This window comes from Varanus komodoensis, unplaced genomic scaffold (assembly GCF_004798865.1).
Source record: "Varanus komodoensis strain SLA01 unplaced genomic scaffold, ASM479886v1 scaffold4, whole genome shotgun sequence".
Lineage (NCBI taxonomy): Eukaryota > Metazoa > Chordata > Lepidosauria > Squamata > Varanidae > Varanus > Varanus komodoensis.
Window position 1 is genome coordinate 24390371 of NW_025335941.1, and position 24644 is coordinate 24415014.

A 24644-nucleotide genomic window follows, 5' to 3' on the forward strand; every position below is an offset into this window, starting at 1 on the left:
ATATTTCACCTTGAAGTGGGAGGAAAAATTACCAAGTGAAGCTCTATTCATGAAAAGAAACTGCTATAAAAAGTTATAGCAATAAGCGTGGCAACAGGCCCAATCATTATAAAGTTTTGCCAGTGGAGCAGATGGCCCATGTATAATTTCCTTCTCTACAATTAAATACAGATTCCATTTAAATGTATTTGGCTATACCCATTTCTGTACCACCCCTCTCCTAAAATTAAAAGCCAGGTATGTACAGATCTACTGTCTCTTTAGCCATTGTACTCTCTTTAAAAATACAGCACCCAGACCAACACTGGGAAATCACACTGCTGTGAAAACTAGCCTTCTTTAAAAAGGTACACTCAGCTGGGGAGGAGCAATTCCTAAACGCCAAATAGAATGCAGTTTGGAGAAAGACTGACCAAGTACAAAATTGCTGACTCCTGCTTAGGCAACTGTAACAATAAAGCAAAGCTTGATACAACAGGACAATGGCATGAAAGCAATGTTTCATTCCTACTTCAGTCACCCTAAATTAGGCTTTACAATAAAGCCTAATTTTAAACTCTGAACACTTCTTCACTAAGCAGTTGTTTCATTTTCAAGTTGATCTAGCTCTTTATGTTGTTGCCCCATGCGGAGTAAATAGGAAAAGGACCAGAACACGTAGCCTGGATGTCATTCAGCACTCTGCTAATTGTCTTGTTTGTCATTGGAATGCATAGAAGTTATTCTATAGAGGAGAATGGCATGCAGTACTCGGGCAGATGAGCGGCTGAGCACCCAGCAAGCACATACAAACTGCAACCTACTGAGAACCGCAAATAGTTAAAAGGAAAGCCTAAGTTTCATCAGCATATGAATTTAGGCTGCAGGTCTCTGAGCAGTCAAGAATGAGGACACTTTCTATGATGCCAGTATAATTTATTTTTGTGAAATGTTTACATTAAATAGAACTCGAAAGAATGTACAAAGCAATGCAGTACAAAAAATACTGCATATTATTACTGTATATAGAAGACAAAATTGCTTTCCTGGGAATGCTTGTTGGAAAAAGTATTTTCTCAGTAGGCACCAACCTTTCTGGGGTTGTGGTGCTTAACCTGAAGTGGTAGACAGTGAAAGCTACAACACTAAAGGCGGTTCTGTGCTACCATGGACTCTATCTCTGAAATCATGTGCATCACCAAGAGGATCTCTCCTGATTTTCACAGCACCCAATGGGCAGGTCAGGTTACATACCTAGTTCTGACCTATTTGGGATTTTGTAACCAAGTACCCAAACCTGATCTGATAACATATAGGCTGTCGATGCTGTTCCTTCAGCTACAAATAGCCTGTCTGCCTTTCATGCCAACCCCTTATAGACTTCATTGGATCTCATCAAAGAAACAATGCTCCAAGACTAAAATAGATGGAGACAGTGATAATTACAGAATTTTATGATAACTTCAGACAAACTTACTTTTCCTAAAGGCAAGAAGAAATAATTTATTTTCCTGCCTCTTCAAGAAGAAATAGGTGAATATTTCTCTATTACGGAAAGGTCAACTTGAGTGGCCTGCAAACAGTAACCATATTTAGTAGACAGTACGCCCCATTAAACTCAGAGCAGCTTACTTTTAAAAACATAAGAACTTAAGAAAACTTATGCTGTATCATACCAAAGGTCTGTCAATTCAGCAATCCTTTCATACAGTGGCTCAGCCAATCTCAGGAAATTTATAAGTAGGGTATGAGTGCCATGGCACCCTTCCAGCACTGCTGCATCTATTGTTATGTGCCTGGGGTTAGCTTAATTACTTTTCAGGAATCCCTTGTAACTCAAAGTCTGTGATTACAAAATTTTTCAGGATTCTCTTTTACCTAGACACTCCTCCGTTTCTTTGAACTGGTGATTTTTTTTCCTACTTGGCCTCAGGGATTAACAGGGAATCAGGCTAGAGAGTATGATTAAAAGAAGAAATCTGACTTGGGTTCCTGGAGAAAAATCCCTGGGCAGCTGAGAAGACAGGGAACTGTTGGATGGTGAATGCTGTAAATTCTTACCTTGAACTCAGGCCTTTATTAAAGAAATGCCACAAGCCTCAGATGTTCACCATCTTGGGCTGGAACCACTGAAATGCCTCACCTAGCAGAACAGGGTGCGGGAGTGTGACAATATGTATACTGACTCTAATACTAGCGATAGCACTCAGCAATCATGACTAATCATCAGTGATCTCCTTACTCTCCCTTAGTTTGTCTAATCCTTTCTAAAGCCATCCAAATGTTTGGCCATTGCTCCATGTTGTGGTAGTCAGCTCCACAGTTTAAGTATGCAGTATGTGAAGAAGTTCTTACATTCATCTGTCTTGAATTTTCCATGGTTGAAATCCCACTTTGTGGGATAAGCCTAGGTTCTAGTACTATGGAACAGTGAGAAGGAAAAAAAATCACTCTCTACACACCATGCATGATTTTGTAAAGATCCATAATCTCTCTGTTTATCGACTCTTGTTTTAAGGTAAGCAATCTCAGATGTTCTAGCTTTTCCTCATAAAGAAGTGGCTCCAGACCCTTAGTTTTCTCCATGTCACAAACACACACCATTTTGCATTTTTTTTCCAAATTAACAATATTCTTTTTTTGGCTGTGATGATCAAAACTAGATAGAGTATCTGAGTGTAGTCACACAATAGATTTGTATAAAGGAAGTATGATACTGGCAGTTTTATTTTCAATCATTTTCCTAATTATACGTAAATAAAATGGTAAGAATTATGCTGCTAATTTTGTTTCTTTGGGTATAAGTGACTAATGCATAATCTCTGTCAGTTGTGGGTGACTGATGCATCATTCTTGCTCAAAAACAGATATATGAATTTTGGCACAGAGTAAAGGAGTGAAGAGATGCATTGCCACTAGATTAAATAATCTGTGATCACAACTGCATATTCCAATGTCTTTCTTTACACTTACTGGATATAGTATCATCTTTGCCTGATTTGGACATATCTACTATCCTAGAATCTCAAGATATTAGTAAGAGCACTTACAACAGAAATGAAAAGTTAGGCATTTGGAAAATACTACTTCTGAACCAACCAAACAAACAAACAAACAAAAAAGAGATGGGATCAGAACCTAGACTAGAAACCTTCCTTGGAAAGTGTTTTGTGCTTGAAATACAGGAAATAAATTGCTTTCCCCCCTTCAGCGTCCATTATGAGCAAAGTCAGTAATGCATACAAAACCATTTTATAAACTTGTTATAAAGACTCACTTCAGAGACTCAAAAAGAAAATGCTTATACATAATAAAATGTGTTTCATTGCAATCTGCTTTTCCCCCTTATGAGATGCTTTAGAATAGCTGATTTATAAAACATAGCTTTTAAAGTACACCATAATTACATAAACTGATAATATTTTGAATAAATTTATAGCAATCAAGTTAACTACAGTAAGAGTGCTTCTATTACATATTCTAGATTGTTACATATTTAATGGCTCATTGAACAAAGAAACAATCATTGTTTCTTTTTTACATTCTTAATACAAACAGCAACTTCAAGCAATAAAAAGGGTGAGAAAAGCTGAAATTATATCATCTGTATAGCATTAAATAATTGAAACTATGCACCCTTTTAAAATCTGGATGTCTCTTGAACTATCATCAGCCTTAAAACACATTTTAATTAATTAATTAATTAATTAATTAATTAATTTAAAGAGCCGGGAGACAAATGCTAACATTAGGAAGTCAGACACAGACAGTACTGAGGAGCCATCCTTTGCAAGGAAAATTGGAAGGAATACCTTACTTTGATCCGTCTGTAGTTCTCTTATCCACACATTCCTGCTCCCCCACCTTTACAGCTGCTCCATTGCTAAAGGAAGGTAGGCATGTGAAAATATTTCAGTGCTATCCCTGCCTTTCTTCAGTCTCTGTCTGGGCAGCTGTTGCATATAACATATAAAAACCTTCAGAACTAGAATGAGATTCTGATGGACAAGAGAATGGTTTCACATTTGGTCACCATTATAGCATCAGTTTCTGCAGTCTTAAAAACTACCAATATATAATACACCTACATTATAAAAAGCTTACAGATGCTACAAAGAAAATTTTGGTTATACTTAGCACCCTGTAACAGTTAGCTGTGGGGACATAACAATAACTGATTGTGGATCTGGTCTTTTACTATAGCAAGATATCATTGCAAGTTCAGAGGATATGTGTGTAATTTTAAGTGTTTTTGCCATGCTGTGTGCGTGGCAATTTTTCCTAGCTCGATGTTTAATTTGGAACAGAGACCTCATCAAATAGATCATGAATGTTCAGTTTCAGGCTGTTCAAAATATATCATTTCTATAAGCAATAGAACGTTGAGACTTATAAAGGCAGAACCGCACCCCCGCCCACAAACCCACACACTTGCCATAACAAAAGCAGAACCCTTGTGTCATGTTAACCCACTCCTAAAAGCTTAGAAGGGCATGACTTTGCATGCTGCGGAACATATATTGGAGGGACCTTAAATGATCTCAACTGGTAAGACAGATTCATAAAGCTTAGCACCACACCATTTAGGACTTTAAATGTCAAAACTCTGAATTGTGCTTGGGAACAAACTGGAAGCTGGTGAAGATCTTTAAAACCCAGACATTCCCTCTGTTTGGGGTCTTTGGGTGGGGGCAGGGGGCAGGGTGAAGTTAGTTCTGCTGCTTACTATTGCAATAACTCTTGTACTTTCACAACCTCAGCAGAGAAAGATCAAATGCTGAAGGATGTGCTCTTATACACATATATATGGGAATGAGACCCATTTAATTCAATTGGACTTGCTTCGAAAAGGAGGTGTATAAAAGTACGGGAAGATACAGAATAGGAAAAGAAACCACCAGTAAGTAAGGCATTGGAGAAAAGATTAACAAAGTAGCAAGTTAGGTATATAAAAGTATTAGATTTTTATCTCCGCCCACTGCCATTTGATATGAAACCAAATTATGATTTAATATATCTCTAAAATGACAGTAGTGGGAGGAAAAACCATGCATTAAGAGATTATATTTAGTTAAAAACTTTGCCAGTTTCCTTGAAATTCCTTCTGCAAAAAATGTCACTACTTGGCAAAACGTGTCTGCAAAGCGTAGCATTGTCTGAACATACTAACTATAAACTCTACATTTAGTTAAAAAATAGAAAGTACTATGTGGCAGATCAACACTCTAATTAAGTTTATATTATAGGAGAAAATAAATGGTGAGGTCCCTCAAGTACCTGTATTAGAACTGATGCTATTTAACTTACTACTGTGTGATTACAGCATAGTTCTAATTGAGATGGTAAAATTGTGTGTGGACTTTAGCACCTCAAAGTTTATATGGAAACTCAGAGTCCAAATGTTCTCCCATAACCCCCTCTCCGCCCGCACACACACACACATGCAAACACTGCATAAAGAAAGATAATATGTCAGGAAAATGTGTTCCAGCCTCAGTTATTCTGTGAGATAAATTACTGTGTGGGTACTACATCACACTGATCAGTCTGTACATTTTATCAATTTTGAATTCATTTCTATGCTGCTTTGATTTTATGACAGTTGTACTGTATTTGATTGTTTTGCTTGTATGCTTTGTTTTAAACTGACCAGGTAGCTTTGGCTATGACAAAATACAGAAATGAAAATAATAAGAATGATGTCTACTAAGAAATAAGTCTCCTTGAGTTCGGTGTGCTTGCCCTCACATAAAGAGGTGTTGGATTTCAGCCTTAATCTGAATCTAAGCCTATGTACTTGCTTCGTTACTACAGGTGATATATTTGACCTCCATACTGGAAATACAGTGTAACCAGTTTGAAATGACCCAAAGGGAAAGACTGGAAAATTACAAGCTATGTTCAGACAGTTTCACAGCTATAAAAATTCAGGTGGTTAGTAGGTAAAAGAGTCGTTCAGTATAAGAGAAAACTTACAAAATTTATCACAGTGTAGCTAAATAGTCTTGTTTGCCTTGCCATGAAATCATAAAGCACATTTCTTGGGACTAAGTCCCACTGAACTCTGTGAGACTCATTTGCAAGTGAACATGCATAGGGTTGCACACTGAAGCAGCACTGTCTAAACATTTTTGACATAATACAGAACAGTTAATATAAGGATATTAGCAGTGCTTTTTTGCCATAGAATGCACCAGAATGGAATTCCGGCACCTTTTTTCGACAGATTTTCCAAGTTTTAAAAGGAACTTTTGAAAATTTGATGTTTGGTCCACATGGATTTGAATTGCCCTGTTGAGAGTAGCAGGTCGGTGGCAAAATCATTAAAATGGTGCATGCGGGCTGCTTGTGTGTCAAATCCAATGCATGCGTACTTCATCCGTGCTGGTTGTGATGGCGCTGCTTGGCTTGTGGCGCTGCTCGGCTTGTGATTGGTTGTGTGGTTGCGCACTGAGTGCTTACTGTGGGTGGTGACCATTATGTTTCATTACACAACTGATGTGTGTGGGTGTGTGTACAATGATTGACTACGTGTGAAAAGTAAGTAATTTCATGAGTTCTGGCACCCTTTTTCTTACACAAAAAGCACTGGATATTAGTAAAACAATAATATTGTAGCTATAACAATGCAGCTCATAATGTTTTGTTGCTAGTATGAAAATCAACATACTCAAAGGCAATCATACTTTGTTGAGCCCTATCTCAGAAAATAGGAATAACTGATTTTTAAATTTATTTAATGTTACAATCTTCATTAGAGTATTAACAACTGAACATTTTGGCCTAAATCAGAAATATGTTTAATGTGTGAAAGCAATATTATATCTATCAAAGCATTGCTTCTGCCTTGGAAGAACACTCCTTCTTCCGAGTGCCTTATTCCCCAATGTAAGACAAGTAGAAAAGAATGCACCAGCTGAAAGGCAATCTATCTGTAATACTCAGAATAAATCAGAAACCTCTTCCTAGCTTTAACATTCTCTCATTTTGGTTTATAACCTTTACACACCTAAGCATTATTGGCAGGGAGCCATTTCTAGAATATTGCCTCTGAATTGGTAACGTGAACCCCACATTAAGGGCATCACATGCTCCTTGAATTGTTTGCTATGCAACAGGAAGTCTTCATGATTTACTTTTATAATAAGCTTTTCACTTCTATAACCACCCTTATGAAGGTCAGCCCTATAGAAAGCATGATTTGTGTATTCTCTGACCAATGAATCCTGTGCTTCATTTTACATAATAAATGCCCCCCCTCTGTGTGTGTGTGTGTGTGTGTGTGTGAGAGAGCGAGAGCGAGAGCGAGAGAGAGAGAGAGAGAGAGAAAGAGAGAAGAAATGTGATTTCACTAACACCGCAGGAGCACTTCTTGTGATAGGTTTTATAAAATATTGGTATTTACATACTCTTTCTAATGAGCAGTATAAAATATAATCATAGTTTCTGTTCTGCACTTTTCCACCCATAAAATATATTGGGGAAACTTCTTTATTCTACTCTGTGTGTGTGTGTGTGTGTGTGTGTATGTTTAAATAGATCCTTAATCATTTGTTCAGGCAGCAAAATTGTGGCCTTGTTTATTTTAAATGTGCCAAGACTAAAAATCTTTTGATTCCAAAGGAAACAAGTCCCAGCATGAATCCTTTGCATTTTCTGCTATTGCAAGGTATGAAAAGAATGAAATTATTCATCAGGACTCCTATTGCTAAACATGTCCTCCTTCAGATCTGTTACATTGCAAAATACACCATTTATCATACCATTTTAACATTGCCCATGTAATAGTAATATAGTGTAAGTCAATAGAGTTCTCTGAATAAAAACTACGGAGAAAATTATTGAGCTTTCAGGAGTAGAAGCTCATCAGGGCTGGTCATATCTATCTGGGGACTTTACATATTTGTTTATGTTTAAAAAGAAGAAAGCCTGAGTAAAACTTGTAGCAGCCTCAATTTTGTGTTGTGCAAATGGTTGTACTGCTTGAATCAGGCTGTACTTTCCATCTTGGCATCTGTTTGAGCATCCCTCCTTCATTGCTCAGAAAGGCAAAAACAGTAAACCTGCCTTTAGAAGGTCACAGTTTTGGATCTCAGTGAAATAATGGAGTGTAAAACCTTTATGTTGGTATATAGGAGGAGAAGGCCTGAAATTAAGGGCAAAGGAGCACAGAATATTATTCACCAGAATGGATGTTAATTACATTTTTCATGTATCCTATTCAAATGGAAAGAGACAGCGAGGCTTTTCTGATCTCATTCATGTTACAAACTGTAACTAACTTTGAAGTTCTGGTCATATGATGCTTATAAAGGAGACATTTCAATATGGCAAAAGTCCAGGGTGTATTTCCTCACCATGGAGCTGAAAACATCTAGGTCAGGCTATCAAGTATCTTTGAGGCACTGCCTGGCATTCTGTGAATTTGAACAGGTATACTAATTCTATATAAAATATAAACATGGTTCTGAATTGATCAACTATGCAATGTATCTGTACATATAATCACAGACAATGATACAATCCAGCGTGATGCACAATCAGACTTGCTCCAGGTGGTGCTCCTGTGGATCTATTGACTTGAAGTCATGTCACAATATGGATGCATTCTCACAAACTGGGAATTGGAGCTCTGCCTCTGCTTCACTTCACAGCTGCCAAGAAAAAATGGCACTGGCTGCTTTACAACCTCACTGAGGGAAAAAAGGGGCATATATCCTGAAGCTGCTGTAGCCTCCTGTCCTCTCCCTCTGAAATATCCCAGCTAGATGGATACAAAAGACTGTCAGGAAAAAAATGCAGAAAGAGAGGAGCAGCATTCCACTGTTTCTCCAACTCTGGATGCTTATCAGCCTCTGAGTTTGGGTGCTTATGGATATGATCAGAGGACTGCAACCAAGGAAAATTAGTTAGCCTTATCTGGCAGAAGAAGGGGACCAGTGGGAAGGAAGAGAAGTCACCATCTCGATGCTACTTTTTAGGTTAAGTATAGCCAGCATTGTGTAGGGGTTAGAGTGTTGGACTGGGGACCTGGAAGATCTAGGTTCTAGTCCCCATTTGGCAACAAAGCTCACTGGATAAATTTGGGCCAGTCACTGAATCTCAGCCTATCCTACCTCACAGGGTCTTTGTGAGGATAAGATCAAGAAGAGAAGGATTATGTAAGACACCTTGATTTCCTTGAGGGATAAAATATGGGATTTAAATATGAGTAATTAAATAAATAAAACAAGCTTTGGAAATAAGAGATTCTATTTGGTTTGCTATGACAGAAGGATGAAGAGCAGACATTTACTTTAAATATCTAAATTTTCCATATGCCACGTTTTCCCAGGATCTTCTCAGGTTTGCTCAGCATTTGTGAAAATTGAATTGCTTTACATTGCTTTGTCTACCTCCTGCATACAAATGTATTAACTTTTATTTTTCTACAGGGATAAACATATGTATTTCATTTCCAATCCATTTTGTTTTAATATTATTCCATCATTTATTTGTCAAAGTTCTAGTGGTAGCAGTAGTGCATGACTATAAATAAAAATATCTCCAAGCTATTCATCAACATAATTATGCATACAAAATAGCATCTTGCACAAGTACTTAATATATTAATATTTTACAGTTTTTTAAAAAATAAAACACTATACAGTCCCATCTTTCCCAAGTCTTTTTGTTGTTCTTATCACCACAAAATCTAACAATATGGTTAAACATAAAAATATTTACATGTATACTTATAATGTTGTGGTAAATCAGGTGGTACTAGTAAATTAAGTATTGCTTTATTGTCAAAATAAGTAATAAGACACTATATTTTAATAGGAGAAAAACTGAACGTCCATAATTCAGGAAACAACTGAGTATTTGTTAATATCACTGATGTATCTTGTTATATATTGAAAGTGACAGCAGTGACAGACTATATAGTAACAAGATTTATTTATTTATAGTGACAGGAGCAACAAGAACATTATTGGAAATAATTCTGCATCCTTGTAGCTAACAGAGGGTGCAAGATGGGGGTAGTTGTTCTTGAACCTGGCCTTGTAGAAAACATTGTTCAGTATCAGCCAATATCTGTTCAGTAAGAGTTTCCCCAACTGGTGTTTGGAGAAAATAAGAACACCAGTTATATCAGCTTGGCTCCTTGCTCTGTCCATTCTTAATTCACTTAAGCAGCAAACATGCTAGGATTTTCTAGGGTCAGTGTATAGTATAGTTTCAATGGAAACTTTTATGTGGTTGTTTTTCAGTAAGTCTGATAAGACGAGAATGCAGATGTGGAAAAATGGACATATTATGGTGTTACTGTGCAAAGGGTTCTAAGTATGGTTCTCAGCTTGGTGTTACTAATTTTGCTAATGTTGCAAGGTATAAAGTCACAAGTCCTTTTACTGAAGATTTTGGGTTATGCAAGAGATATATAAGAGATTCAGATTAAAGTCCATGCTCAGCCATGAAGCTCACTGGGTGACTTTGGCTCAGTCACACACTCACAAGAAAACCTACCTCACAGAGTTGTGAAATTAAAATGGAGAGAAAGATTATGTGAGCTGCCTTGGGTTCCTTACAGGAAAATATTGGGCTATAAATATAATAAATAAATAGCACTGTTCCTCCAGTCTATAACTGGATTGAGACAAGAGTGGCCCAGTTACTACTTATGTTGGTCTACTACCTAGCCTTCTGTGTAATAGGATCACAGGTGCTTTCATTAAAAAAAAGTCTCTCCCCAAAATGAAACACAACAGAACACAACACTCTACAGCATTATTGGGGTACCTCTACAAGTGAAAAAACCTATCAATCACTACTTGTTTTCCCACACGCATACTGAAGATAGAATACAGCAGTCCAGTAGAATGACCTCATTTTCTACCTCATCTGCAACAAAAATTGTGGGAGCTTATCCTCAGCAGGTTGAGGACGACAAACGGAAATTCATTCATTTTTACCTTAGGGGGCATTTAATAAGGTGAGCATAGACTCCAGGCTTGACGAAGTGTGAAAAGAGAGTTTGTTGCTTCCTGAAAGTTGCCCCAGACATGCGGAAGCTACACTCTAGGAGGAATGCTCTAGGAGGCCAGACCCTCTCATTAGATAGGTCTACCAGTTGGAATGGTCCAAAGAGGAATGGTCAAAGCCAATACATCAGACTTAGATGCATCCATCCTTCTCCTGAGTAATGGTCACAGTAGAAGAGAATGTGCATCGTCAATGGTAATGGAGGCAGAGAAATTTCTGAAGGACAGCTACTGGGCAGCAGTACTAATTGGCCACACTGTTGAAGGATTTTTCAGGAACAATGGCAGTGATGCTCATACTCAAAAGATCAAAGCAGAAGGGAAATGTGGAAACTGATACACAAGGAGACAAAAGGAAAGTCTGACACTGCAGAACACATAGAATTTGAACATGGGATGTAAGATATATGAATCCAGGAAAACTGGAAACCATAAACCAGGAACCAGATTTGTTAAACACTGCATTACTTGCCATGGGCATGTGGACTGGAATGGGACATTTTCAGTCAGTCTTTTACTCTGCAAATTACAAACTCAGAAGAATTAATATTGAGGCAAAATGTAGCACAGGCAGTAAGGGGCTATTATGCCAAGTTCAACTAAATCATATCCGTCAGAATTCTTGAAAAACCTATCAACACAACCATTATGCAAGTCTATGCTCCAACAATAGATGCTGGAAAAGAAAATCAAAACTTACGAAGGTATCCAAGAGGAAACTGATAACAAGCCAAAAATATGCTAATAGGTGACTGGAATGCCAAAGGAGGAAACAAATTAGAAACAAATATTGTGGGAGAATTTGGCCTGGAGTCAAAAATGAAGCAGATACAAATACCTCATGGATGTTATTCCCTTAGTTTTCCAGATACTAGCTGCCAAAAGTGTGTTGAACTTTTGCTGTTGGCCTCCAATTCCAAATCTGCCTAGCACTTGGCACAACAGTTAGCTTTCTTGGCTGTAACTGTTTTTTAATCTTTGCCTAAGTTTAAGCAAAGTTTGTGTCAACTCCCTGCTCTGAAAAATCATATACCTTTCTCATTTGCTTTCTCATTTGAGAAATTTGAGTGTCCTGGACACTCAACATACAGCATCAAATCATGGAACTTTTATATTATGTAATACTTTATGTAATATCCCAGAACAGATGGACATTTTGTCCACAAATAATTAACACTGCCCACCTTATTAGTAAAATATATGGAGGGATAAAGAAATCTGGAGTCACTTGATCCTAGGCTCTGGTTGAGAATATTAATCCCAGCAATTCTGTCTGCTTTATTTACTTTCTTTTCACTAGTAATACAGCAATACATCTCATAAAGCTCATTCTGGAGTTCCTACCACTCTACCGATTTATTTATTTATTTATTTATTTATTTATTAAAACATTTCTATGCCGCCCCATTCGCTGAAGCCTCCGGGTGGCTCACAACATAAAATTAAAGTACAAGAAATAATAATATAAAATAAGTCGCCCTGGCCAGATAAAATAAGCAAATAATATTAACAATTAAAATGACGCTTAAATAAAAAGGTCTTCACCTGGTGCCGAAAAACAAATAACGACGGCGCCAGGTGGACCTCTCTGGGGAGCGCATTCCATAGATTGGGCGCCACTGCAGAGAAAGCCCTCCTCCGAGTACCTACCCTCCTAATTTCTTTCATGGAGGGTTCCCGGAGAAGGGCCTCTCCCGCAGATCTCAAGGGGCGGGCCGGCGTATATGGATGTAAGCGCTCCTTCAGGTAACCAGGACCCAAGCCGTTTAGGGCTTTATAGGTCATCACCAACACGTTGAATTTGGCCTGGACTTCAATGGGAAGCCAGTGAAGCTGACGGAGGACTGGAGTCATGTGAACATAACGCCCAGTCCCTGTCAGCAGCCTGGCAGCTCTATTTTGAACCAACTGAAGTATCTGGACAGTCTTCAAGGGTAGCCCCACGTAAAGCACGTTACAGAAGTCAAGGCGCGAAGTCACCAGCGCGTGTGTCACTGTCGCCAGGCAGTCATACTCCAGGTAGGGGCACAGCTGATGAATCAGCCGAAGCTGAAGGAAAGTACTCCTCGCCACTGCTGTCACCTAAGCTTCCAGGCTGCGGACCTTGTCCCTAAGAGGGAATGCAACCCCATTCAGGACTAGGTTCAATTCACCCTCTCCGAAGCCCGATCCGCCAACCAACAGGACCTCCGTCTTGTCTGGATTGAGCTTCAGTTTATTGGCCCTCATCCAGCCCATTACCTCGGCCAGGCACCGGTTCAGTACAGCCACTGCCTCACCTGGATTAGTTGAAAACGAGAGGTAGAGCTGGGTATCATCAGCGTACTGATGATTCCACAGCCCACACCTCCTGATGACCTCTCCCAGTGGTTTCATGTAGATGTTAAACAGCAAAGGGGACAAAATGGAGCCCTGTGGTACTCCATGGCATAGCTGCCATGGTGTAGAGCCATAGTCCCCCAGCACCACCTTCTGGCCATTGAGATAGGAGCGGAACCACTGCAAAGCAATGCCTCCAACCCCCAATCCCACTAGCCTATCCAGAAGGATACCATGGTCAATGGTATCGAAAGCTGCTGAGAGGTCCAGGAGAACCAACAGGGACTCACTCCCCCTGTCCTTCTCCCTGCACAGGTCATCGTACAGGGCGACCAAGGCAGATTCAGTACCGTACCCGGGTCTGAAGCCGGACTGAAATGGGTCCAGATAATCAGTTTCATCCAAGAGAGCTTGGAGTTGTCCCGCCACCACCCGCTCTGACACCTTGCCCAGAAACGGGATGTTGGCCACTGGTCTATAATTAGTGGCCATCTCTGGATCCAGTGACGCCTTCTTCAGGACCGGTCGGACTACCGCCTCCTTTAAAGGGGCAGGCACCCGACCCTCCCTCAGAGAAGCGTTAACCACTTCCAAGATCCAGATACCAATCCCGTGCTTGGCGTTATTTATTAACCAAGACAGGCAAGGGTCCAATAGGCAAGTGGTGGGATGTACTCGTCCAAGCACCTTGTCCGCATCATCGGGCCGCAATAACTGAAATTCATCCAATAATTCTGGATCAGACGGCAGCATTGGTGTCTCCCCAGAAACCTCTGATTCACTAGTGGTGTCTAGCTCGTGACGAATCTGAGCGATTTTCTCCATGAAATGCATGGCAAAGTCGTCACAGCGGGCCTTTGAGGGTGGAACCAGATCTTTCTTAGGACTTGGACGAACCAGGCCTTGCACCACTCGAAAAAGCTCCGCTGGACGGCATTTTGAGGAGGCAATGGAAATGGAAAAAACCCTCTTTTTTGCCGCCCTCACCGCCAGAGCATAGGCCCGATAATGGACTCTCAAGTGTGTTTGGTCAGATTCATCCCGTGATTTCCTCCACCTACGCTCTAGCCATCTCCCAACCTGCTTCATCACCCGCAATTCAATTTTGCAAGTGTTGATCCAATTCTAGTGTTAAGATCACTCACCACAGTTATGATGCCATTCGGAAATTTATATTTTAATTGCTCCACCATCTTTCCAAAGGACAGCACACATCTGGAGATAATACTGAGAATTTACTGGGGGAATATAGATGTTTACCACAATTACAATTGAGCATGGAGTACTTGGCTTGATTACTACACAATTGAAGGTGGTGGGGAATCAACATTTATAACCCTTTATCCTTCCCAACCTAAGTCTTTATTTAATGAAGTTTACAAAGCCACTGATTGCTCTTCCCTTAATCTTTGATTTTTCTGACTGGGTTAAACCAGGTTGTATACCTTACCAGCAGACACATTTCCCCAGTTGTAAGCTATGCTTCTTAAAGGACAACCAGATCAAAGTTAAACAGGGATTTGATCAAGTCATTACCATGATGGCAAGCCTTCCAGCTAGTTATATTCCAAGAAAAGGATTTTAACTAGGAAATTATGTGATAATGTTTATGACTGTTGGGTAATTGTTATGGTTTCTTAGCATCCTCTATTTGTGTTGAGATGGGAAGAGCTGGTGGAATAGCCTGGACCAACAGAGACACAAATAAATGGGTCCCACATCAAAACAAAACAAAACAAAAGAAGACAAAACCAAAAGCTGTTTTCTTCCCGGAAGGAAAAAATAATATGAAACTGATGTTTTATCAAGAGTACATCTTGAGAAGCCAAGAGTGTAGAAGACAATATTGCTAGGGAAAGCTGAGGGCAGAAGAAGAGGAGAAATACCAAATATGAGATGGATCCATTCCATAAAGAACGTCGCAGCCTTGAGTTTACAGAAGCTGAGCAAAGCTGTGAAAGGTAGGGCATTCTGGAGGACATTCATTCATTCATTCTCCACAGGTCAGTGTCAACTTAACAGTACATAGCAGCAGCAGCAACAACACTTCTGAGTATGCATGCATAGAGTTGTATGATAACTCATACTTTGGTCCCCTTGAAATCGGTGGGACTCAAGTTAATCCTGGATAACATTTCCGTTGCTGTCAGTGGGGTTAGAGCAAAGCCAATGCAGTATGGATCTGTTCAATGTCATCATGAAAGAAAATCAGAGCCTGAGATTCAGAATGACTTACCCATGAAGTTGAGATAACCCTCTCCTCCAAGTGCATGAGTAATGAGGCGAATCATTTTATGAAGCTGCATGCCTCGATCAATAATTGGAGTAAGAGGTGAAAGAACACTCATATAATTATACATCTCTGCATCCATCAGACGAAATGCCAAGGTCTTATCACCAACAAGTGCCTATGTTGATAAATACATGAGGAGGTGGGGAAAGAAATTTTCTAAATGTTATTGCATCTTAGGATCTTTGTATCTTAGGATACAAATCAATGACATGTTCTAGATAAGGTAAAGAGACTACCTTAAAGTTAATATGAAGGACATAAAATATGATAACACCTTTAAAGATTTCAGGGCAGATAAATAAAATTTCTCAAATAGTTTTTTTTAAGTTCTTGAGTTAAAAAAATAGCTTTAATTTATGAGAAACTGGCAATTGGCATTAAACTTTATTTTCTATGTTATTGTGGCAGATTCAGTAATTCTCCGAAGCATAACAATAAACTAAAACACATATCTAAGTCGTGCCAAAAAGATACCTGCCTTTTTATACATTCATACATACTTCTTAGGTGAACAAACTGTTTACTTTATTAGTTGAACACATGTCATGAGAGAGCAAGTGGTGCAATAGCTAAGAGGCTGGACTAGGACTGGAGAGACACAACTATCCAGAGTGAAGTGGCTGCAGAACTGCAAAGGCAAGGAGATTCCTGTCTCCGGCAGAGGAAAATGGTCAACGTATGTTATTATACCTGGTCATGGCTCTCTGCATATGCAATATATTTCTCTCCATATCTCCTGTTTGTTAGCGTGAAGACTATATTTCCCATATCCCAGTCTTCATCCTTAAGTTCCTTAATTATCTGAAAAATAAAAAGGAATTATTCAAAATTGCTTGTGTTATTAGTATACGTGTCATTTTTTCCTTCCAATCTTTTCCCTCTCAATTGTAAAAATAAACACTGAAATTCTGAGACTTTCAGAAGATCTGAAAGGGTAAAAGTATGCTTTTGATGTCCCAAATGGGATTCCTGTCTCAATTTCAGAATAACACACAATTTTGGAAAGCCTGTATTTTATTTTTCTGCCAAAACCACTGCCAATGTCTGATTAATAACTATGCATGACAGTGTTATTTAAATTGATTTTCTCTATACTTATGTAAAAACATTGAGGGCTGTTTGCCATCATTTTAACTGCTGACTAAATATAGCAATTTCACTACTAAACCTTCCTGTTCCTTGTTATGCAATAGTGCATAACCCCCTGATTATTGTATTGGCTCTAGCTGGACCTTAAAATAAGTTATTTCTGTAGTTTTTAACTGGGTATTTTACTGTGTGGTATGCTATCTAGGAAATGCTTGGAGCAAGTTAAAAATTAATAACCAAAAACAGACTCATCTGTTATCAGACCATGTCAAAATGAAAATACATTTTTTTATTTTCACACTGCTAATCTATGTGGAGCAAATCTATGTGCAGCAAACTTTATTTGGATAATATTAAATGCCATCTACACAACCAAATCTCATTTGGTCAAAATTGTGATAAAGCACTTAACTGTTGCTAGTAATGTTTCAATCAGTATAAAATACAGGGCAGAATTCCTTTTAAACGACACACACACACATTCTAACTATCAGCAGCATTTACTGAATTCATATCAGTATTTCATTTATGACAGTCCACATAAAAGTATACCCAAAAGACTACTTATTGAAAAGTCTAGTGATCTTTCTGCATCACATGGTTTCCCACTATTCATGCTGTTCTATGGATCCTCTATAATTCTGCTTCCTACCTTCTTAAACTAGATGTACACACAGCAGCACTGGAAGGAACTAGCTTTGGAAGGTTGTGGGCACTTATGCCTGGACTAGGAATAATTCTAATTCCAGGAAATTCAGGGCTGTATTCAATGTACAAAAGAAGTGGAAGTGACAGTGTTGCTGCACTAGTGACTACATGTTCCATCAGCTGCTGAGCAAGCTCTAGAGGCTAGACCCTAGCAGAACAAAAAGTGCAAGCAACATGTGGTACAATAACGTATTAACTTGTAAACAAGTTTGTACAATGGCTTGTGCAAGTGAAAACAAAGCAGTAGATTTGACATGTGCACAAGAAAAAACATGGGTTTCTGCATGCAGTGAAAGCTTTGCACTACCAGACTGCTCATAAAAATTTGCAGAGATGTAATAATTTTAAAATCCCTAAAAACAAATTATTGCAAAATTTAAGTAATATGGTCTTTGGGTTCTAGAATAGTGAATTGTGCTCTGGAATATGGACTTTGTATTTGGCAAATATTAAGACCGCAGCTGACAACATGCTAATGATTCCACTTATCAATGCCAATTCACACAAAAAATGTGGGGGATCTACTTGCAACTGTGTAACTGACGGACCCAAACATCTGCTGAAATAATTTTCCTTTACACATATTATTTTCTATGTGTAGAAAAGCATTATACACACTCTTAGAGTAACTTAGCGTACTATTATTCTAAACAAAAACAAACAACCCTCCCACAAATTTTTAGTTTTATTTTTTATCACCAGAGTATGACATTGGCAAGCTTACAGGGAAGTAAGTCTAGCTGTCCTTAAGTCAGATTTATAAATATGCAATTAATGTGTCATAAAATCCTTGCCCTACTTCATGTGCAGAACAGATACATTTTTAATCTCCATTTTGTTAGGAATTAAGCTTTCTGGAAGGATTATCAAAATTCAGCTCACAAAACCATGATAATAAAAGCCAAGCAATCAAATATTATTGCAAAAATAATTAGTCATATGTTGCACTGAGCTTTGGTGAAACAAAGCCTAACATTATATGCAAACACCCTAGGTGACACCCTCCTATTTTTTCCAATATGTATAGGAGACCTGGGGAGCAGAAGGGTCAGTGGTGACCACAAAAATTTAATAATCCAACATGAAATGTCCAGACCCTTGAGTACTGAGACACTGATAATGCTCTAAATATTTAACTGTACAAATGGAAACATGCAAAGAGAAAAAGAAATCATATTCTGACCTGAATCCATTTATCAGGAATTGCCATAGCCAATCGATAATCAAATCCACCTCCTCCTCCTGTTACTGGAAAACAAAGGCCTGGCATTCCAGACACATCCTAGAAGAGGAGGAAGAAGAATTTGACAAAGAAACATTTACCAACACTGCCTACCAGAGTGCTTTATGGGAGAGGGAAGATGTGCAAATGGACCTACATGCATAGATGCCCAACCATAAATATAGCCCTTTGCAATCCCACTAATATTAAGAACTGGAATACACCAAATCAGTTTTCTTTAGGAAAGGGTTACCAAGGTAGCAAATGCAAATTTTCTATTACTCCTATTGTGCATGTATGTTGGAAGTAGGGGGCAGAAGCTGAGAAGGAAGCTAAAACAAAAAATGGGCATAAAATCTCCGATTTGCAAAATACATTCATCATGAGTCTGTAAGTAGCAATCACTTAAGAAGAACAGTAAGAGGAACAAATCTACTGTACATCTATGTTTGTCACTATTAATAGCTATTGAAGGTGCAATCCTATGCACGTTTAGACAAAAAAAAGTTTTACTACTTCCAGCAGCCATGTTTCATTCCAGGCTGGGTGGTATAGGTCATTTTCTGTCTAAATATGCATAGGATTGCATCCTAAGTATACTTCAGAATAGCAGGTATAGAACATGAACAATAATGAGAGATGCATTACTTCTCTAATAAGTTTTTCTCTCCTGTAGGAACAGGAGAATGAAAGAACTTATCTTCAGTTGAAGAATATTCAGAATATATATATATTTAAAGCACATTCTGTTACTTAATTTTATCAGGTCCTTACGGAACAGCACTACAAATCAATCCTACTCTAGACAATAGCATACTCCTCTCATGTGGTACTATTCATTCCACTGTCATTACATGCAAGTTCAAATTCATGCTAGCCATTTGTAATTTAGAATGATATCAATAGTTCCTCCCTCCCAATTCCTTTCCATCATGAGCATGTGGATCAATTCCACATTTTGTATAGTGGCTCCCACTAGACAGAAAAATGATGTATTGAAGTTGAAGTAGTTTTCAATTTAAGTAGAATAAATTGAAGGCACATCTTGTTTAAAAAAAATCTTAAATGAGGTAATGCAAACAGGCTCAACATTGGAAGGAATACTGATAACCATATTGTGGCTCATTGGATGATGGCCTAATTTTACTTGAAGTGAACCCCAAAATCAATACCACAATTTTAAGTTTAATACATCCCATGATTGCTTCATTTCATCATTTCTGTTTTAAATACTTGATGTCATTGAAATTTTATAGGGTTTTTTAAAACAATGAGTGGATCACATTGACTTACCATATGCAACAAGGGAAGATTGAATTCTCTTATTTCTGGAAATGACATTTTTACATCTGTAGTTGTCCAGTAACACATCGTTCTGTTTTTTAAATGACACTGAAGTAGTGTTTGGTACTCCCTATCTTGAGTGCTTAAGTGGTGACATTCTGGACTTATGAATGCTGTAACTTTTTTCTGTTGAGCCATCACCAGTATATTTATCTAAGCTGCATATTAAACACTTATACAATGCTAGGTAATAAAGGACAGAACATGTTTTCAAGAGTGTATGTGTAATGCTGTCATCAAAATAAATGTAATTGACTTGTTTTATTCTTTCACTCAAAGATGCTTTTTAGTTTAATCATTTTCTGTGGCACCAATATTTCCTCAGAAACACACATATACACACACACACCAGAGAGACTTCTCATTAACATCAGTTTAATACATAAATCATGCACACAGAACTAAATATTCCAAAGAATGCTCATGATAAATTTGAAGTAGGACAAACATTTAACAGTCTTAATTTAACATAGATTGGAATTTTCAGTGATGCATATACTAGTGCATAGTCGCTTTGGCAATATTAATTGTAAGCTTTCATCATTTTGACTTACTAGAGAAAAAGTGAAAATCATAAACAAGCTCACTTATTAAATAGGATAAAACTCAAAATTTTTCTAATGATCATAGTGCACTTAAAGTTTCATTATTTTCCTAATTTAACATCTCATTTGCTTCTAAGTTATATTACCTGCTGGAACTAGTTTCTCCATAAAATAATGCAAGAAATTAGCATGCATGATTCAAAAAAAGTTTGGGATGATGTATATTAACATTTATTAACAGCACAATTCTATGCATGCCTACTCAGAAGTAAATCCTACTGAGTTCAATGGGGCTTACTTATGGGTAAATGGATGTAAGATTGCTGCCTAATAGAAGGTCCAGTACAGCCCACATTAAGTATATATATGTCTAAGTGATTTAAATAAGAGGCATTTAAGCACATACTTAACTCTTCCAATTGAAATCAATGGGATTTAAAATTAAATGTGTCACAGGAGTGGATCATGCATATGGATAAGTGGAAATTAATGTAATTACAATTGATTACTGATTCAATTAAGACAGCTTTTCAAATAATAGCTAAAAATAACTTATTCTAAGATTACCTCTGCTATAGTTACACATTCTGGATGCAAGAGATGTATCATGTAGTTTGCCATCATTAGATATGCTACAGCATCTTCATCTACATGCATACCAAAATATTCATTGTAGTCTCCAGTGAATACCGCACCTAATAAAGACAAAATCATACAAATCACAGGCATAGAAAGTCAAAATGTGAAGTCCCAAGCTTTTTTAAGGAAACTAAAGTTAGTCTGTGGCTATATATTTGTATCATATTATGAAAGTCGGTAGTATAAAAATTGAACTTACCAATTCCATGATGGTGGTATAGCATAGAGGAAACACCATCAAATCGAAAGCCATCAAAGGCATATTCTTCTATCCACCACCTTAGATTAGATAGAAGAAACCGCAAGACTTCCCAGCTGAAATATGAATAACATATCCTGAATACTAATGTATAATTGGTCAAGTATATACAGTCTTTATTTCATTTTCTCACAGAGGAACATGAACATTGTTTCTGAGTTTCTGTTATTTCTCGATTCATCACATTATATCCTATTGTATGAATGTAAACCTGCATTTCCCAAGTCTAAGTCTATTATTGTAGTCGCTCATATCATTTCCAGTTCACCATGATAGAGGTAACATCCCAAGCTAGTAAAGAATGGCTAGCACTTTATGGGCACAATTCAAACACAGACTCAAAATATTTTTAATACTACTGAAATTGGTGAACATAAGTGTCCTTAATTCTGAATTGGAGGGTGCCCTTTGAATTGTCCATGATTACACAAAAACTCCATTTCAACATTAGACTTTCAGGCATTTTTATGAGTTTTCTAAAAATTATTAAAACTAATTCAGGACCTTTCTTAATGTAGATGGAAAACTAAAAACAAAAAAAAATCAATACTTTGGCTGCAATCCAGAACTCTCATTATATAAGTATTTAACATTTGTGCTCTTACTTTAGGCTTGCTGATTACTTTCAAAAATCTCTAATAATAAATTAACATAAAAAACTATACATTAACAGTTACAGTTCCTAACAAAGACCAATTAAGGAGTAAGATCACAAATATAGCAAATTCTATCATCCCGAGAGCATTCTGATTGTTCCGATTATGTGAAATGTCATTTAGTTAAAATTCATCTAATAAGTATTGCTCAAACACTGGTGTTTGTACAGTGGAGAACTTCCTTGATATTCACACAAGGTAAACATTCCATATGATAATATATTACACTTCTTCAAAATGGAGGAAGACAAATAACTGCAAATTCTAAATGTTAGATAGGGCTACCTAAATGCTGATTTCAAGCATACCTTATGGGGTTGTGCTCAAAGAAGGTCACTTTGGAAAACAAATATCTACAATAAAGGGCATATCACAATATAAAGTCTGTTGGACCATGCTTGTACAGTTTATCATGAGGAATGGTCCTGAGGAAACATGCTGATCTAGAGTTTGTTTTTACAAGGACTTGTTGTTACGCATCCCTATTGTTGCACATCTGAGTTCACCCAGAGTGAAATGTTGAGCCCTCATTAACACCTCTCAATCTCCACCTTACATATAACCCTCTCCTACTTCAGAACCCAGAGGTGGGGAACTGTGATAGTTTGCCTACTGGCGCTTCTCCCATTGTTACATCAACTGAATCTCTCACCTGTTGTCTCCTAGCAACCAGAATCACATCTTCAGGTAAAGCGACCTTTATATCTGACAGACTGCTCAACTCCTGGGTCTCCCACTGGCAGATCGCCACTTCTACACCCACCTGAAGTAACCCTCCTAATTCTTCAAAAAATTTCCTGGCCTTGATCTGACTCTGCAGTTTGCTGACATTCAAATTGCCTTCATTTTCGCTGTCTGAACTCCCAGTCCTATCAACGTATAAACTGATTACACACATTCTTGCACTTTTTTCCTGTGTGCATGCACACCACAGTTTAGGGAAGCAATTTGAAGTTTTCAATTCGGTAAACAACTTGTTTACCACACTAGGGCTTTGAATGGGAAATCAATTTTGTGCTTGCTGTCAGATGCATCCCCTGAGCCAATATTGGTACTCATTTCCCCTTTCCTCCATAGTCTCTGGTGCTATTTCATGCATTGTCCAGAGGGTCTCCTAACCTCCAGATACTGTAGCAGAAACGGGAAAATCAACACTCCCTGCTTCTGCCAGCAGAATTCCTCTGCTGAAATGAACAAAAGCCTTCCATTTATGGGAGACAAAGTCTGAATCCAAGCCACTGTCTGTCCAACATTAATTGCTCTGAGGGAAGAGAAATAAGTCTATTAGTCTCTAAGGCAGACTGTAATACTGGGTATGCTTATTCAGTGAAGAAAGAAATAATCTAAATTAGCAGAAAGTTGAGACACTTTTGGAATAGGTTCAAAATGTTTGGAAAAGTGTCTAGTAAGCAATATGCTACATTATTTGGGGACATACAGAATATTATTATTATTATCATTATCTTCATCATTATTATTATTCTCTTTCTGTTTGCATTTGGATGTCTACATTTTCCTTATTTGAATAAAGTTTTTCTTAAACTCTTCAGAATTTCAGAAGTAACAAGTAACTTCTTCATTGGAATGGACTGCTGACATGAGACAATAGCCAAGTTCTACTGAGCCTTGGCATCAAATGTTAACAAAATGAAGTAGTAATTAAATTATACTTTTCCAGGTATCTGCTTTTCTCAATTTGAAATCATTATTATTTGGATGACTGTTTCCAAATGTATTCAAGAAAAAGAACACATTAGGCGATAAAGCACCCACATCTTACATTCAGAAGACACTCTGGAAGATCAGGGGAAAAGATCATTTTGTGATTTCTAATATTACCTATTAGATTAAATATAATCATATTGCCAGAATTCATTGCATATTTAGGAAATAGCTTTCAGTACCAGCTAAACACATGTTGTGATACACAAGTATCCACATCCACAACACATTTAACTCAAAGGCAAATGTCTCATTGATTGTAATGTAAGTGGACTGCATGTAACAAACCTTTTAAGAACCACCATTTAAAACAAAACAGGCAAGTGAATGCTAGCCTACAGTGCCTGAGCCCCTTATCCAACACTCTGAAGTGACACTGAAAATAGGTTCTGGAACATATCCCCAGTAACTCCCTGCACAAATTAAGCCCTGCAATTCACCAGTGTATTGTAAACCAGGCAGTTACAAATTGGAAAATGTCAAATGAAAGACCCCAATAAGGGAAAAAAAATAAAGTACTAAATGGAATAGATCCTAATATTGTCAGCAGCTGAGAAATTCAGTGTCAAGCCACTGTGGCTTGTTTTGATCGTATGAACTGGGTCAATTTGTGGTCAAATATCCGTATCTTTCTGAGCTTGTAATGTATTCTACAAAACAAGTGTTTGACAACATGGGCATATTTTAAAAATTTGTGAAGAAAATGCATGCATTCCAAAATGTGCATGAACACACTATAGTCAATGGGTACATGCATCCAAACTGTGTGCATTTAAAAATGCATACAAAATTGTGTACAAAGAATGCACAGATAATCCCATATTGACTGAAAGAAATGGCAGTCC

General features: G+C 37.7%; 1 protein-coding gene across 3 annotated transcripts in view; it reads right to left on the bottom strand.

The window, feature by feature from the left end:
• GBE1 (1,4-alpha-glucan branching enzyme 1) overlaps positions 1-24644 on the bottom strand; it is a 184265-nt gene that overhangs the window by 58350 nt on the left and 101271 nt on the right. For all 3 annotated transcript variants that reach the window (XM_044441828.1, XM_044441827.1, XM_044441826.1), the window contains exons 8-12: positions 21362-21477; positions 21091-21218; positions 18596-18694; positions 16306-16416; positions 15559-15730 (exon numbers count right to left, since the gene is read on the bottom strand). In XM_044441828.1, coding sequence (XP_044297763.1) covers positions 15559-15730; positions 16306-16416; positions 18596-18694; positions 21091-21218; positions 21362-21477 — 626 coding nt within the window. The remainder of the gene's footprint in view (positions 1-15558; positions 15731-16305; positions 16417-18595; positions 18695-21090; positions 21219-21361; positions 21478-24644) is intronic.